Source organism: Carassius gibelio, chromosome B16, assembly GCF_023724105.1.
Source record: "Carassius gibelio isolate Cgi1373 ecotype wild population from Czech Republic chromosome B16, carGib1.2-hapl.c, whole genome shotgun sequence".
In the NCBI taxonomy this organism is placed as follows: domain Eukaryota; kingdom Metazoa; phylum Chordata; class Actinopteri; order Cypriniformes; family Cyprinidae; genus Carassius; species Carassius gibelio.
Genome location: NC_068411.1, coordinates 21,949,476 through 21,967,688, shown reverse-complemented (window position 1 = coordinate 21,967,688; position 18,213 = coordinate 21,949,476). Strand labels below are relative to the sequence as shown.

Sequence of the window (18,213 nt, the reverse complement as noted above, 5' to 3'; positions counted from 1 at the left end):
TTTTTGGTTCACACTATGTAAGTATGTGAGTGTGTGTGTACGTGTGTGTTAATACCATACACCACAGCTTCAGCAACACCAGGTGCTGGTTTTCAGAGTTTAGGGAGGAAGTTCAGCAATCCTCTGTAATCAAGAACATCCTTCACTGTCTTTTTAGATATTTCCCCAACCCTGCTGTTATCTGACCAGTGTTGTGTCTTCCTTGATTCAGTGAGGGTCCAGTCTTGTATAAAAATACCCAATAGGGTCAAACAGCTTAGATCTGGGAATAGAGTGTAATAGAAAGCTACTGGACTTCCTGTATGGAATCACAAAACCTTATCGCTGAACTCAACACCTCTGCAAATATAATTACACAGAAGAAAGCAAGCCTTGTTATTATGAAGCAGATAACACAGAGTGTGCACAGAAAATAGCATGTTTACATTTTAGATCCTCTCTAAATTCTTTTCAAAGCACAAGTGATAGCACTACTGGCTTATCAGACTTTTGGGAACTACCATTCCATGTGAGAAGAAGAAGAAGCATAGAAAAAGAAAAGAAGAAACCAAGGCTTTTTCTTTTTGCTGTTGAACTGCTTGTGTGAGGCTATTTATATTTTGTTGTTTCACAAAGTAAGGCTGTCCATTTAGACTATTTCCATAGACTGTTGCTTGGTAGATAAAACTGCAGTGTTTGTATCTGTTATATTATCAGCTTTATCAGCTGTGTATCATCCTGTTTATCATTCTTTATCACCCTTGTCCTGTTGGTGTAGAGTGTAATGAAAAATGGACAGAGTGTGTTCCTATCTGGGTCTCATTGTGCTTTTATCTGAGCCTCATATTCTTGCCAAATTTATCGCTCCATTTATCTGTACGTAACTCTGTGTGACAGTGTTTGGACAGCTAGTGTTTGTCATTTTGTCATATAATTTACAATGCCTTCGCCTCTCTGAAAAATCATCCTTTTATGATATTTTTAGTAGAAGAAATATTTGATAGATTTAGCAAGCTAGGATTATATTTAGTGACATCATCTCAAACCTGGCGCTGTCTGGTTTGCTCCTTGTTCTGTTAATCATTTCCAGTTTATTTCTGACAGGTTTAGTCACCTCATACATGGAAGAAAAAATTATTTCCTATTTATCCTATTTAAACAGAGAAAGTTCAAGAACAGATCATCTTCTTTAATATTTTCTATATCTATGTTTTAATATTTGTATTATGTAATGTTATATATATATATATATATATATATATATATATATATATATATATATATTTTTTTTTTTTTTTTTTTTTTTTTAGAAATGTATAGGGTTAAAGTTAGCTATTTAGGGTTAACAAATAGGTACTGTAATTCTGTAAGATGAAATGGCTGTGCATTTAAGTATGTCTTGGTTGTTTGTTTTATTTAGTTTTTTCCCCCAATGCACTTAACTTCACTATCTCCCACATTTAGCCAGTGCAAGGCCAAGATAAAGTAACATGGGCCTGAGACTAGTAGGAATGCACTTGAACAAGTTGTCCTTGAGTCACACATTATACTTCAGGTAACTCTCTGAAGGTGATAGAATATCCATTAGCTTCCCCAATAAGCCAGTTCCTTAATGATGCACAATCTTTCAGTTCCTTAATGTGCTCTATAGGTATCTATCCAGAAAATTCCATTGTAAATTAACAATCTGGACAGGTTTCCTATCTACATATTTGTTCATATGGGAACAGTAATTGGTATGCGTGAGCAATTTGAACATTTTTGTCCCTGGCATGCAGTGTTGGATCAGGGCCAAATACTCTGGCCTTTCAAAGCAGTCACAGTGACTAAGCATCTCTGTAAGAGGACCCTAACCACTTCTAAGTCTGTAAGAATGGACATACCATACTGTACGAACCAGATATCTTGCACACTTGCACACACATACTGTAGGCCAGGGTTCAGCCAGAGCAGTCCTTTAAGACATGCTCATTTGTGAAACATGATCCTTCTTATCATTAGAAGATAGTTCAACTAATTCAATGGCCTTGTGCACTGTAAGGTGAGTAAGGTAATGCTCAAAGTGACACAAAGAGTCTATACTGAGTCTATACTGAGAACAATAAGGTTTGTCCAATCAAAAATCTGATGAAGAGGCAAACTGAGCCACACATACAATAAAGTTTTGCGTGCAGTATGTCTGAGGTTGAGACTACCTTTTACCTATACATATTGCAGTCCATGTCTAACTCAACAATTTTGGATTATTCAAAGCTATATTACCTCACCCGGAACTATTTGCGAACTTCTGTTGCAAACTTGTGACCTTGATTTGCTAGTCATCAACTGATAGCTACCACACCACCACACACCAGTTTGGTTCTATTTTTTATATGGAATTTTTCAAACAGTGTACAAAAAAGTAAAAAGGTCATTATCCATTAATTTTCTGGATTTCTATAAACATAATGCAATTTAACGCAAAATTCAAAATAAAAATAAAACACCCATAAAAAATACTTAAAATTCCTTAATATAAATATAGTGTGCCGTATTTATTTTATGTTTTATGATTTTTGTGTGTAAATTATTATCTATTGCTAACTGTTATGATTAAATTGAAATAAAATATTACAAATGAATGTAGGGTAGTTTTTTCAGGATTGGTTTTATAAGTTAATTTCTAGGTTAGGTTAAAAACAGATTAAATATTTGTTATTGCCAAGGAAACTGCTCATTTAAACTCATTGCTAAGGGAATTTTGTAGAGTTGGGTCCGAGTCCACCTTTGTCGAGTACGAGTCAAGACCAAGTCCACAAACATCGAGTCCAAGTCCGAGTCCGAGTCCAAAAGGGGCCGAGTTGGACTCAAGTCCGAGTTCTTAAAGGCCGAGTCCGAGTCGAGTCCGCCCGAGTCCAGAAAGTAATTAAATTAAAAAAGATTATAAATTGGTATTGTACATTTTTGCATTCTATTAATATTTTAACCTTTCAACACATTAAACCAATGGCAATATAAAAATGTAATAAAAAAATACCACTGTTACATCTAGTCATTGCCATTGAACATTTTTATTTTATGTCAACAGAACTAGTTTCCTATCAAAAAAGGTTTCAAAGGTTTTATTGTATTACAAGTGCATGAAAATACAAATGAACCTATTTTATTATTGTATCACACTATATTGTCCTCCAGTTAAAGATGACATTTCAGTTATTTAATGCCTCTCCCCCACATTTGACAGAGGTAAAGTGCAGCCAATGAGGAGATCCTTAATGATGACATTATGAATTTATTGTTGTCTTGGAGAACTTCCATCATAAAGTTGCATTGCTTGTTTGGTCAGTTCTGGTCTTGCAAATCCTGCAATGCTGAGCTGTGCAGCATCTGTTGGTTGCTGCTGCTGTCTCTGGTACTCGGTTGCATCGGTTTTCGGATCACCAGTACACTGAACCGAAAACCGTTTCTTTCGGAGGCGTCCGATTTGAGAACCGATGAACTGATGATACTGCGCATGCTTGTAATTTTTCAAGTATTTTGTTAAACATCGGAAAGTGTGATAAAACTATATATATATAAAAATAAAAAAAAAATATATATATATATACGTTTTTTGTTAAGATAGGGGCTACATGTTTCTAATCTGTATATTGTAGATTATGTATGGGCCAAAGGGGTTTTCAGGGAAGTTGGACAATGATTAAGACTCTAAAGACTCCATATTTAATATGAATAAGGGATGATTTATGAAATATCTGCACTGTATTTATAGTTAATGATGACAGATTCACAAACTGAGTTTGTAGTAAACAGAACATGAACACGAGTAGAGTAGCTGATGATACTGAACTGCAGCATGTGCCGGTGTCCTGATATTTTATCCTACCCTGTCAAATTTTCCTACCCGGGTTTTGAGCGATTCTCGTTCTCGAGTCAAGAACCGGTTGTATCAGTTTTCAGATCATCAGTACACAGAACCGAAAACCGTTTCTTTCGGACGCGTCCGATTCGAGAACCGAGGAGCTGATGATACTGCGCATGCGTGATTCAGCATGAAGCCGAATGACTCACAGCGCGTCTGAACCGAACTGATTCTTTTGGTGATTGATTCTGAACTGATTTTGTGCTAATGTAATGAGTGCGGGTAAACCGAGGGCTTGAATGAAGGGCAATCTGATGAAACGTAAGTTCATTTAATAACAAATACATCGCAATGGATTATGTATCCGGTGAACTGTTTTTTTTTTCAACCGGTTTATTGAATCAAACCGTCCGAAAGAACCGGTTCGCGGAAAAGAATCGAACTTCCCATCACTAATCCACATTGATATCCAGTGAGTGGTGCGTGTGTTTCGTCTGCAAGCATGAGACTTCTGCCTGCCGGTGTGGTGCAGTAAAATGACTGAAGGGGAGACATTCATTAATTTATCATTTCTATTTTATGCTGGTTTTATTGTTACACATGACGTGGACTCGACTGTACTCAGAATATTTTCCGAGTCCAAAATGTTCAAGTCCGTGTCAAGTCCGAGTACAAATTCACCCGAGTGCGTGACAAGTCCGAGTTCATTCAAAATTGGACTCGAGTCCGGACTCGAGTCCGAGTCCAAGTTCGAGTACCCCAACTCTAGAATTTTGTTGTCACTATAAACCTGCTGCTGAACAGATTTGTATAGGTAAAATAATACAACTGATAATTATGTATTTATTTACATATTACATTAACACGTAAACACTTTTTATTAAGCCTTTAAAATCAACATATAAAACCACTGCTATAGAAAACACTTTTGTGTATCGACTAAATCTAACTCCTAACTCAAAATATTTCGACAGCTTTTGTGACAACTAGCCCCGGTCAGTATTTCCCCCGTTTATTTGAAACCACGCGTGAAAATATTACATAAAACCTTTATTTTCTGCTTCAGATAGGACTTGCCAGTCTATTATCGACTTTTTCATCTAATAGTTTGGCGATAACAGCACACATGCATCCGCTGCTGACACTCTCTCTGTGTAACGTCTTCCTGTCTGATGCAGCGCGTGCACTTGTTGAGTTCAGCGCTATTTAAAGGGGAAGCAACATGGCACACGCTTTAGTCAAACAGGAATCTGTCGAGTGGGAGATGGAAAAGTCAGCAGACCAAAGCAAGACATTTGTTTACACGAAGAAGAGGGGGTATGATGTTACACGCAATCCCCACTTGAATAAGGTAAAAAGACAATGTTTTAATAACTCTTCTTGTAACGTCTTTTAATAAATAACATTTTATGTTGACTGTTTGCTAATAAGACAGCAAGGCAGTGGATATCAGTTTCGAGAGAAACTATATTTAGACTTAAAGGGCAACACATTTTCTTTGTCAGCTGTTGCTGTCTGTGTCGAAAGCAAGTCCGTTTGTAGTTTACTGGTGCTCGTGAACTGACGTTGGTCATGACGAGCCACCTTCAGGTTCATCGCACTGAGTTTTCTTTTAACATAGTCTATAATGTCCACATATATTGTTATTAGGCCCCAGATTACGCTATACTTCAGAATAAAGAATAATATAAGACAGATAATTTTATGTTTATAATGGTTTGGTAAAATCAACAGCAGGCTCTGTCCAAGGTGCTGACCAGTCGATGGCATCACCTTGAGAACTTGCATTCTGTTTATTTAACAATGATTGTGTTTAGCTTTTGCTCTTTATTCAGTGTGAAGTTCAAACCTCCCAAACAGCAATTAACAGAGCTTTCAGAGCTTTTTAAATCTGCTACCAAACTTACCAGTTGATTGAGAAAATGGTTAAAGTGTTAAGCATTATTTACCCTGTGGAATTATTATATATATATATATATATATATATATATATATATATATATATATATATATATATATATATAATTTTTAATAATGCAGACAATATTACATCATTGGCAGGTTAGCAAATTTATTAGCAGTCTACTGTTCGCTATTCTAGATTTAGGCCTACGTTTCTGTTTTATTTAATTAGAACGTTTCCTTCAATTTCATGGCTTTCAGAGAAGATTTTCTATAAAAACACTTTCACTGGTGTATACCGAGTTATGAGTCGAGATGGAAAACTTAAGAAATTACACAGATAGATAAACCTTTACAATCATTACTTGGGGATAAAATTTCAGCTGAAAGGAGTTACAGGAAATTAAATAATTGGACCGTATTCTCACTGAAGTTATGGTTTAGAGTTCTGAGGAAATTACAATTAGAAAGACAGGCTGGGGTATTAAAATGGATAGTGCATGACCCAGATTTTGAACCAGCTAATTTGGATTGAAGATTTAAACAATGGGTCTGGAGAGGAATTACATCTTATTGCTCAGTCACCTCTAAGGGAAATTTACTGAGCTTCCAGGATATGTTAGACACATTTGGATTGGAAAAGCAGGATTTCTATAGATACTTGCAAGTTAGGGATTACTTTAATAAAAAAGTAAAATGTATAATATTGAGTGAGGAAAATCTGATTTAAAAACATTTATTAATGCATATTCAAAAGAAGACAATAAGAAGTTGATATCGAAATTATATGGACATATACAAACCAGTCAAAAATATACAACAAACTATGTAAAACAAAAATGGGAGCAAGAATCAGACTCTCAAATAGCAGAAAAAGACTGGGCAAACACAAAAAACTCAAGATCTTGGCGGGAGTTTGGATGGAAGAATTTAAAGGAAGGTTTTTTATAACTCCCAAATTAACAGCAATACGAACAGATGAACAGAGTCTGGGCCTTTGTTGGAGTCAATGTGGATCCTCAATGTCTAATCATTTTCATATTTTCTGGGGTGTTCAAAAATACAGCCTTACTGGCATGAGGTGGCAACTGAAATTGGGAAAATATTAGGGGAGGAGTTGGATTTTTCATTTATCATGCTGTACCTAGGGAAAATTCCTAAAACAATTCTAGACAGTGACAAATATTTATTAAATACTTTTAGCAAGCAGTCGGAAAGCCATAACACGTAAATGGTTTCAGGTTGACCCTCCCACTAGGGACGAGTGGTTGGGAATTGTAAATGAAATATACTGTATGGAGAGACTTAAATTTACTGTAAGACATAAATTGGAAAAATGTTTTAAGTACTGGGATAAATGGATTGTGTACAAACACCACTGAGGATAAGTGTAATACTAAACTCCAGAGAATGTATGGAAATTGTATTGTCTTGACTTTGTATATATATATATATATATTTTAATAATGACAATATCACATCATTGGCAGGTTAGCAAATTTATTAGCAGTCTACTTTTCGCTGTTCTAGATTTAGGCCTACATTTCTGTTTGAATTAATAAGAGTGTTTCATTAAATTTCATGGCTTTCAGAGAAGATTTTCTAAAAAAACACTTTCACTGGTGTACACCAAGTTACTTTATAGACAGCAAACGGCTTTTTTGTTGTTGTTGTTGTTTTATATATATATATATATATATATATATATATATATAAACAACAACAACAACAAAAAGCTGTTTGCTGCATGGGCCTGCACTCTGCACACTTGTTTCATTAAGGTGGACTTTACATCCACTTGAACCATTTGTGTCAGTTTTCCATGCTGAAATGAAGGACCATAGTCTGATCAAACGTCACGTCTCTTGGCATTCAGCCACAGGTCAGATACTGATGACAACACAGCACACTGCCTGTCGTTAAGGTTAATGACTTCTCATCTGCACAAGAAATGCCACAGAATGAGGTCATATTTTCAATCCAGGTGCAGACTACCAGAAAGCTCTGAAAGGTGTCTTTATGTATACATGAATACATAGGGTTGGTTGAGGTATGAAGATCACTTCAGTCATTTCAGCTATGTTGACCCCGGCTAAAAAATAACATTTTCGTAGGCCTATAAATAATGCAAAGGCACTCTTTAATCAAGACTGTCTATTGAAGTAAAACATTTTTAGTGACCCACTCATTACAGAGGTCATGATGCTGTTTTTTAAGAATATAGACTGTGTTTTTAGATCACTTTAATCTGAAAAGGTCTTTCTGTATTGGCAAGATGTTAAATATTTATAATTGACCTTGGATATTGAGTTTAAAAGCTTTTTTACTGCAAAATAAACTAAGAGTTGATGTAGCTCAGGGGCATGTTGTGGGCACAGTTTCAATTTCAATGTATTTTCAGTTGATGTGCTATTTTGTTTAGCCTGTTAAATAAAATTTGAATGAAATCACTTATGATGGTATATGATTTTGAAACAGAGGTGACACTTTATTACCCTCCATGGTCCCCTTTCCTGTAATCAAACAAAATCTTAAAAGAATGTCTCTCATTAATGCGGCTCCAGTGTCTGTGGTGCTGGAAGTTGCTAGACTGGTGCCACAGCTTAAAACTAATGTGGTGCTTCGAGTAGTGAGAGCAGCTCAAACGCTTTCATGTTTTTATGACGTGGCTTTCCAGTTCCACCCACGTTCTTGCCTCTAATGAGCTAAATTCAGTGTTATTGTCTTGTTTTATAGACAGAGACGTGATTTAATGAGATTAATTAAAAGAGAGGCTTGGATTTTGCTCTGTTTCTTTGTACGATTGAGAATCAGCCTTTGCTGAATGCGTCAGGAAAATTGTGTGAAATGCAATATTTCTGACATTACAAAGGAAAAGAGGATTACATAAACAAAAGAATGAACCTTCAGCACAAAAGACTGTGCACGATTGATATCACATTTTGCAGAGCGATTATACAACAGCTAAAGAGCGTGTGTCACTAAGTCAGACTCAAGGTATAAGGCAGTTCAGGGAATTCAATATGTTGAATTAGAATGTTAGGAAATAACATGAACGTAAGTTTTTAGAAAAGTTAGGACAATATTTAGATCTTGGATTAATTAGATTGATAGACAGACAGAAAGACAGACAGGCAGACAGATCGATAGATAGGCAGATATCAGATAAGATATGTTTAACTAACCTAAATATAACCACCCCCAGGCCAACACAACTGTTTACCACAAAGTACTTTGGTCAAACGCTTACGTCTTTGTTTACGCACTTTTATTTTCTGGACTGTGATGTGTCAGTTGGATATTGCTAAAACTGAGGTTTGTGCAATCAATGACATATCAATCATTCATCTGATGGGTATTATTTCACGATTAGACAGTGATTCTCTCTTGTAAATACAGTCCCACATCGAGTGAAACATTTGCTCTTTCATACAGCTCTCTAAAAAGCCAACCTCCAGAACTCATGACCCAAAACAAGGAAATTAAGAGAGAAGGTAGGAAATTACCCCTGAGAGGAGCTGTGCGAGACCGTACACTTGGTATACTGTGGTTCTCCAGTGGCACATTGTTGCCTTCCCATGGGCCCGGCAATCACAGTGCTTGAGTGTTCTCCTGTTTTCTCGCTCTCAGCTGCTGAGAAGCAGAGGACAACATGCTAATTGATGCTGTGGGACTGCAGACGTACTCTACCCTTCCCAACAGCCCTTCCCTCTCTCTTCCTGAAGTGCAGGCAGGAATTTATCCTTGTGTTTGAGGGAAGCTTTGCGCAGTAAGAGACTAGAGTGAGGAGAAAGATTTCTCTGTGGAGCAAAGGAGAGAAAAAGGGAGCTGCCCTGCTCTCCACAGACCTCCTCTGTGTCTCTGCTTTATCTCTCATTAATGACTGCCTGTGTGAATCGAGGCCAACAGTGCTGGCCTCTGGCTCCATGCCATGCCAGAGACCAAAAACACAAGCAACGCAGCACAAAACTCGCCTAGCATTCAAGCAGAGATCCTGTTTCACATTGAGAAATGTGCTTTTAGGAGCACAGGTGACTAACAGATGCCCATTCAACTCGCAGTGGAAAACAAGAACTCAGTTGGAAATGTGGCACCTTTTGGGCTGAGCACTGGAGACTTTTAAGGCCCTCTTGTGGTTGTTATGTGTGCCAGTTGCCACCAAGTGTCACTGAGCTATTGTTAGAGACAAAGAGGTCTGGAATATCAAGGGAAATGAATCTGTTTAGCATTCCCATTCATTTCAGTGGAGGTAGCTATGTGACTTACAATCTTTAGAAAAGCTGACGGCAAATGTTAAGTTAACTTAAATTGATTCATGCAGACAAACAAACGTGTTCTACTTTATCTGGTTCATTAATAAAAAAAAAGAATACTCAAATCTGTCTTTCGAAACCTATACTGTATATAATATTGTATTCTATTTATTTAGTTAGTCATATTTCACAGATGAATTGAATGGAGAAAATGCTTCTTTTTGCTGCTATGTTGTGTATTTCCAGCATCTACCAGCAGGGGCTAAGTGGAATAGGCTAACTAGAGCACTGACACAACTACTGTAGTTAGCATGCTTACTGGTGCTTTCCCAGCACACAGGTTTGTCCTGTTCTGTTTCAAATGTGGTGTGTTTAATCTCGAAGGGGGTTGAGGTTAGTTTTGCATTTAAATGAAGGTAAATATGGGTGAGGTAAATAAAATAAGCAAAACATCAAAGGCTGTCAAGTGCATTGAAGGACAGAGCTTTTAATTTATAAAGTAAAGCAGGTATTTACTGCATATCGCTAGTGCATTAGTGTAGTTTAAACTAAATGTTCTTTTTCCTTTTAAGTTCGAAAGGCTTGGATCCTTGTTTTAAAGGTCAAATTTTTTGTGTTTTTTGAAGCTTTGATTGTGTTTACAGTGTGCAATATAACATGTTCATGTTTTGCGTGTAAAAAGAACACAGTATTTTTCACACAATTCAGTATATAATCTGTATACCGCTGTTTTCACTGTCATAAAAACGGGCTGATGACTTCCTTGTTCTATGAAGTCCCTCCTTCATAAATACGTAATGAGTTCTGATTGTGCCAGCGGTTCCTGTGTTGTGATTCGATAGCAGCTGAGCGCACGCTGCCCTCCTGGAAATGCTAGTTTTGGAGTAGTTTTGAGAAGCAAGTGGGCAGGATTTGTTTTGAAAACCTGGCAATCTTGATCTGAACGCACATGCTGGAGATGTACTCGCACGGAGAAGGAAGAAGAGTTGCGTTTGAAGAGTGCTTTTGTCGCCATGTCATCGAAAAGCTGTTATTTTTCATCTTGGAGTCCAATCACCTTTGTTTGGGCTTCCCAGGGATGCCGTACTTAGAGATCAATGGTTACAATTTATGTTTAACTTGGTTCCCAAAAATTATAATCCACATGTAAAACTATGTGCAGCAAATTTTGCAGCTTCCTCAATCTCAATCAGTGTAACGCCGGATTCGCACAAAGGAAGTTATCAGCCCATTTTTATGACAGTGGAAAGAGCGGTATACAGATTGTGTGTGAATTGTGTGAAAAATACTGTGTTTTTTATACGCGAAACATGAACGCATGTTATATTGCACAAAGCACAAAGCTCAAAGCTTCAAAAAAACGTGACCTTTAATATAAATAAATATATAAAAACATTAAAGGGATAGTTCACCAAAATAAATAAATAAATAATGAAATCATTTACTCTACCTACTGTTGTTTCAAACCTGAATAACTTACTAACTTTTGAACAAAATAAAAGAAGGTATTTTTGAAGACTGTTGGTAAGATGCTTACAATGACTTTCTTTGCATGAACAAAAATACTGAGATGTTTCTCAAATCAACTTCTTTTATGTTTAATACTTCATATTAGGCCATTGTAGCCTAAAAATTTAACACAGTAATAGCTTTAAATTATGTTTTGAGGTTATTTTCAGAGCCAAATTTAGCACCATGTAATTAATTAGAATAAAAAATTTAATATATATATATATATATATATATATATATATATATATATATATATATATATATATATATATATATATATATAATACACACACACACACACACACACAAACACACGATTACTTTTTCATTGGCAGATGCTTTATTAAAAAAAGAGAGAGATGCAGGTGTTTTACATAAATGAATATACTGTAAGTGCCTCTATTTTAGTGCTAATGTTTTCTATCTTTAGTTGCAGAAGTAAATCTTAATGAAGGAAAAAGCCAACTTTACACTAAACCACCATGGGACCTGATTAAAAGATTAACCCATGCAAGAAACTAATGAGTTTGTTTTTAACATTAAAACTAACAGATGTTCGATTGGCATCTCAAACATTTTAATTAGCTTCACATCTAGCCTATAAACTAGAAATGTTCTCAGGGAGTTAAGGCTGCGACATAATGTCATTTTGTTATATTAATGCTCCTTTTTTATGGATTGTGCTGATGAGACCTATTCACAAAAAAATTATGATAACTATAATGACAGATATAGTTTAAAAAAAAGGAACCTTACATAACTGCAGCGTGTACTAATAACAAACAGAATGTTATCATGCATTGGTGTGGTTGCTATTATCTTTGTAGTTATTGTTCTTGGTAAGAACTTGTGTGTGTATGATATATACATTCAACTGAGATGCTTATACATGTGTGTAGAGTCTGTATGCTACTGACAAGTTGATGGAACAGACCTCGTTTTGTCTGGACTGGAGAGCATGTAAGCTCTCAGGGAGGGTCAGGTGCTGCTGTCAGTCACCTCTTTCTAGGTGGGCTCCAACAGTTTGTATATATGTATGGCAGTCCAGGTGTACCCAGGTGCATATGGGAGATACTGACCACCCACAGGGCTGCGGTAAAGCATTCCACCACTAGACATCATGTGAGTGAAGTGGTTAAATGAGGAAAGTGCTCTACTGTTCACAGAGAGATTAAGTGCCAGTCACCCTTATCCAACTCTACACAGACACACACATGCATGCATGCATTCACAGATCGCTCGGACCGCCTTCTGATCGCAATCTCCAGGCTTATTTGGCCTTCACATTTTTCTCTTTGACAAATTGTTAGACACCAGACAGTGCTTCAGCAGAACAGTATTTCTAACTGAGACATGATGCAATTCATTTTTAGCTTGGAAATGGTTAGTCTCAGATATAAGAGTGAATTTTCAACCTCATAATATATACAGGAGGCATTTTTAATTATGTTCATGATATACAGTAAGTTTGAACAATAAAAAATATTAAATCTGAATACACTGATTGTTTTGCCGACCCCGATAGCAAAATGTTCACCATAGCTGAGCTTTTTCATGTGCAAATATTGATGTAAAATATATACCAAGTTTCTTAAAGCTGCAGTAGGTAACTTTTATAAAAATGTTTTTTTTTTTTTTACATATTTGTTAAACCGGTCATTATGTCCTGACAGTAGAATATGAGACGGATAATCTGTGAAAAAATCGAGCTCCTCTGGCTCTATTGCCATTTGCAGAAATGCACCGCTCCCAGTTAAGAAACAACCAATCAGAGCTGCGGTCCATAACTTTTTTTTGTGTTCAAGATTTACAAAATGTATATTATAAGTGAGTACACCATTAATCCATTTTCCAAACCATGTTTTCAGCCTGTCCTGAATCACTAGAGTACACCTATAATAAGTGTTTATATTCAGACTATTTTAGATTGCTTCAGCGGAGTAACCCAGTACCTTTGTGATTCTTCATAGACATAAACAGAGAAAAGTGGTTCCAGCTACAATGTTCTTCCGCAAGACGCAAGCAGTTCTGTTTATTAACCGCTAGAGCGTCAAAAGTTACAGACTGCAGCTTTAATAAAAAGAAACCTGATGAAAAAAATTTAATTGGTTGTTAAAACGTCTTTTATTTATAAGGTGCACATACAAGGCCACATAATCAGCCCATCGGATGCTTTGCAGTCCTCTAATGACCTCTGTTTATATTCCTATATTTTGGTAACCTTCATCCAGTTTATGTAAATGTAATAATTCTGTGTGAATCCTTGAGGATATTTTTGTACTAATTTACAGTCAGATTCTTAATAATCAGACTTTTTTTTCTGCATGTTATATCAATACACCATTACCTGTATGTGAATTGATAAATTAATGAATTCCAATTGATTCATTCAAAAATGCTGATTCATGCAGAAATGAATTAAAGAACTTTATGATTCAGTGAATCATTTTTTTTTTCAAACAAACTGATTTATTCAGCACTAAGACACCAACATTTGTTTCTTGGAGACCCAAAACAATTCATTTTGGAATATTTTTTAATTTGTATCCAAAATGTACAACATTTACATCTTGTTATCACACTTTCAATCATTCTTCTGTAGATCCACTAAGTGTTTTTTTTTTATTTCCCACTCCCTGAATCACACTGAATAATTTGATTTGACAGACCTTGATGAAAGTGGATCTGCAACAAACATTACAAAATAATGTTTTTTTTTTTAAAGCCAACATTATGCTTTGTTATTCAGTACAAGTTTTTGTAGCTGTCAAATCTCATTTATTGATTTTTAACAAGATTTTTCCTTTGGTTGTCAGATTTGATTTAAAATCCAAATTTGTTTGGTGGACCTAAGGCAGTATAGTGATGTACAGCTCTAATCTGATACATATGCTCTGGAAGGTCTTGACAACTGAAGGTTAACCAACATATCTGGGAGATATAACACAGTAATATTAATATCCATTATAAGCTTTGACTAGTCTTTTTCATTATGAATGCACTGAAGCAGTTAAAATATGATGATATTAAATATTAATATTATGGGAATGAGCAAAGTTATAAAAAAATCAATAATGTTAACAGCAACTTGAGTACAGTGCTTATCAGATTTGAGAACTCTACATGGATTACATATCCAGAATGTTTTGTGAGGAATAGGTGAGAGTAATCTAATTTTCAGAGGCTCATGGGATTTTTAATCTGCTCTGATTTTGTAATTGCTTTCCTTTTTTACTCAGACTTCCCACGGGGAATGGGGAGAGTGGTCACAGTCTTTGCTTACAGAAAAAGAGAAAGATTTTTAAGCCCACTGCCTTTTGCCTTTTGTTTTCTTAAAGATGTGCAGTTTTTCACATGGATGGCCTCCCTGTGGGTGGGCATGTGAATGACTTAACTAGATGTAAGGAGGATGTGAATGAATGGTGTCAAATTAAATTCCAGGCATAATATATAGCCCCAAAGGGAGAGCGATGCTGATACTGTGTAGCAATGAGGTTTAACAGCCATTATGTCAACAATCCAGTGCAAAATAAATGTAGTGTTCTCAAGACAAGAACATAATTCTCACAATTCAGATTTTTTCTTACAATTCCAAGTTTATATCTCACAATTTGGGCTTTGTTTCATGCAATTCTGAGAAAAAAGTCAGAACTGTGAGCTATAGCCTACTTAAACTTAAAATTGTGAGATATAAACTTGTGATTCTGAGAAGAAACATCTAATTCTGAAATATAAACTCACGTTAACAAAACAAAAGTAAGAATTATGAGATAAAAAAGTTTTAAAAAATGTACATTTTCACATTGTTTTAAATTTATTCTGTGGAAGAATTGTGAGATTTATAAAATAGTGTATTTGTTTATATGTGTTTATTTTTTAACAGTATTACTATTTTCTGATTCTTTTCTCCAAAATGGATTTTGTAATAAAAGCTTTAATTACTTTTTTTTTATTTTAGTTCTGTGGTGGAAACAAGCGTCTAAGCACATGTCCCAAAGTCTGTTCAAAAGGTTTTTCTTAAATGCAATGCATGGGAGAATGTTCATCAGTTTATTCAAGTTCATTTAACATTTCTGATTGTTGACAGAGAGCATTAAATTGAATCTATTCCTTTGACAGAAGCTTTTAAAGAACATACCCAGAATTCTTATAATGATCATAGAAACTGTTGCTCCATTCCTACTCGTTTGAATCTCTAAGAAAAATAACCCGCCTCATTAGGTACCACTCATCTGCATCAACTTAAACATCAAGGTTGTTTTGAAAGCACTTGCTTGGGTGTTGCTTGATATTTCCGTTTGTCCTTTTAATTTATTAATACATGAAGGCCAAAATATTTCAAAGCTTTCAGAAAATGGTTTGATATTTACCATATGCAATTTTTGTGGTAGATTGGAATCTATAAAAAGTTGAATTATCTTCTGTGAGCTCATTATGTGTCCACTGAGAAAGGCTTCTGATCATGGTTATGGCTTCTGCTGTGTCTGTGTATTTGAAATGCATGTCCCTTTTTAAATTTAAATATTTGATTCTTAGATCAAGACTACAGCTGCTAAGTACAAAATGGATCTGGCAAGATTATTGCAAATACATTCTTTTTATTAAATACAAATTATAATCATTCAATTTAATATTATATTTATAAAAAATACTGAAGATTGAAAAATGGGAGAACAAAAGAAAGGCATGAAAAATTAAACAAGATTGAAACACACTTTAGACTAGAAGAGAATAGATTACAAAATAAGCAACAAAAAACTGAACAAAAGGAGAGAAACACAAACAATTGAGTGCAATTTTTACATCTGTCAGTTTCCCTGGAATCATTGCATCAACCTTTAGCTTTTTTTTCAGGGCTATTTAACTAACAATCCTTTTAGTCATCCATCAGTTGGCATTTATTTTTGTGAAAAAAATTAAATGTGTCAAATTCTTCGGGGTTTTTATTGAGTCGGAATGGAAACCTTTAGTTATAGCCTTCCAGTATTTTGCTCTGATCTGAACCATGATTTGTTGGACAGCGTCACAGCATATGGAAGACCATTTAATGAAGCATCATGTTTACTTTTCCTGTTGGAAGAGGAGCCCTTGCACAATGTAGCCAATGCCTGCTTTCACTGCTCTGCTTTGTCAGTTTGCTTGGATCAGCTAGTGCAGAATGTCTAGCTGTTTTTATGTAACACTGTCATTGGTGTCTGTGACATTGAGATTTTATGATTGGATGTGAGGTGAAGTGTCCTTGTCATGGCAGAGCTTGTGTAGCAAGTGGAAAACAACAACAGACACTCTTCACTCATGATTATCTGATGTTTGTTAGGATGGGAACACCATTTGAGATCAAATCAAAATCTTGGATCTTCCATACAAACAACATCAAGAGAAATACACCAGTTGCCCATAAATCAGACCTGTTTGAATGAACAGTTTATGGAGGAATTTACCCTTTTTCTTGAGCACATGACGCATTCGAAAGATGTCAAGAAATAGATTATGAAAGCCTTCCAAGATTAAAAAAACTACAACAATGTTTTGAGAAAGTGAGCAGCAGCAAAACATTTCACCTAAGCAAAATGTGACTAAAGCTATACATACTAATGTAATGCACATTGTATTAAATAAATTATAAAGTCTACAAAGCATAGTAACTAATGGTAACTAGCTATACTCATTTTGCAACTTGACATGTCAGGTTGTCAGGTCACATAAACCTTGAGCATGAGATTCAACAGTATGACAGTTATGTAGGCCTAGTTCTTATGAATAAAACTATTTAAAAGTTGTCATGAGAATTAGTAGCTTTAATCTTTTGTGGGTTTCTGTTTAGATCACATATGAATTCTAAACCCTCTTATATGGTCTCATTTAAAACTTTACTGTGAATACAGTGCAATTAAATTATTTGTGCTGCAATTAAATTATCTGTCCATAAAAATATATTGTGTGAATTTTTCATTGGACTTTCATTTAATATCAAATTGATTTGAGCTGTCAGATTGCAATATGTTCTCGGGCCGTCAAGGGAAAAATATGCAGCCTGATTTACAAATTACTCTTAATATAAACTGGCTCTTTTTGATGAATCAAAACACAGTACAGTGCAGGAACAGAGTAGTCCCATTCTTAAAGGAATAAGCTGTTGAGTCAATTATTTTTAAGTGAATCAGAAATGCATATGACAGTGCAGTTAAATTATTCGACGAATGACTCTTTTGAACCAGTTCTTTAAACTAAATATGAACAGATCATATAGCATTAAAACGAGATGAAATAAGAATTGTTAAATTCCCAATTCTTTGCTTAACTTGCGGTAAATTCATAACATTAACTGTTGGGGTGAAGTGAAAATTCAAATTACCATACTGACCCAAGCAACATTTTCCAAGACAATATTTCATCTATAAATTTATGTTTCTGTATTTCTGTTGGCTATTTAGAATCAGAACTAGTGATACCAGATTTGCGAATAAATCACTATTTTAATCAGTTCTTTGAGTTGGTCAAACTAGCTAGCTTAACAGTTTGAATCAGTTAGCGAAGTCTAAAATAAAATAATTCGGACGACTGCTGTTTGGAGCTGTTTACCTTAAATACATTTAAAATAAACCAGAAAATACATTGTATCGTTTGGGAGCATTGTATCGTTTGCACTTTGCCAGACTGACACAGTCTGAAAAGTGACAAGTAGCAAGATGAAAAGTAGCGGAGCCTAACACTCTTAAACTTTTC

At 35.3% G+C, this 18,213-nt stretch overlaps 1 protein-coding gene across 1 annotated transcript in view; it reads left to right on the top strand.

The window, feature by feature from the left end:
• The first annotated feature begins 5,011 nt into the window (after positions 1 to 5,011).
• Positions 5,012 to 18,213, top strand: part of LOC127975419 (NADP-dependent malic enzyme) — a 72,601-nt gene continuing 59,399 nt past the window's right edge. Inside the window, exon 1 of the mRNA XM_052579463.1 lies at positions 5,012 to 5,171. Within this exon, the coding sequence (XP_052435423.1) occupies positions 5,043 to 5,171 (129 nt within the window). The 5' untranslated portion in view covers positions 5,012 to 5,042. The remainder of the gene's footprint in view (positions 5,172 to 18,213) is intronic.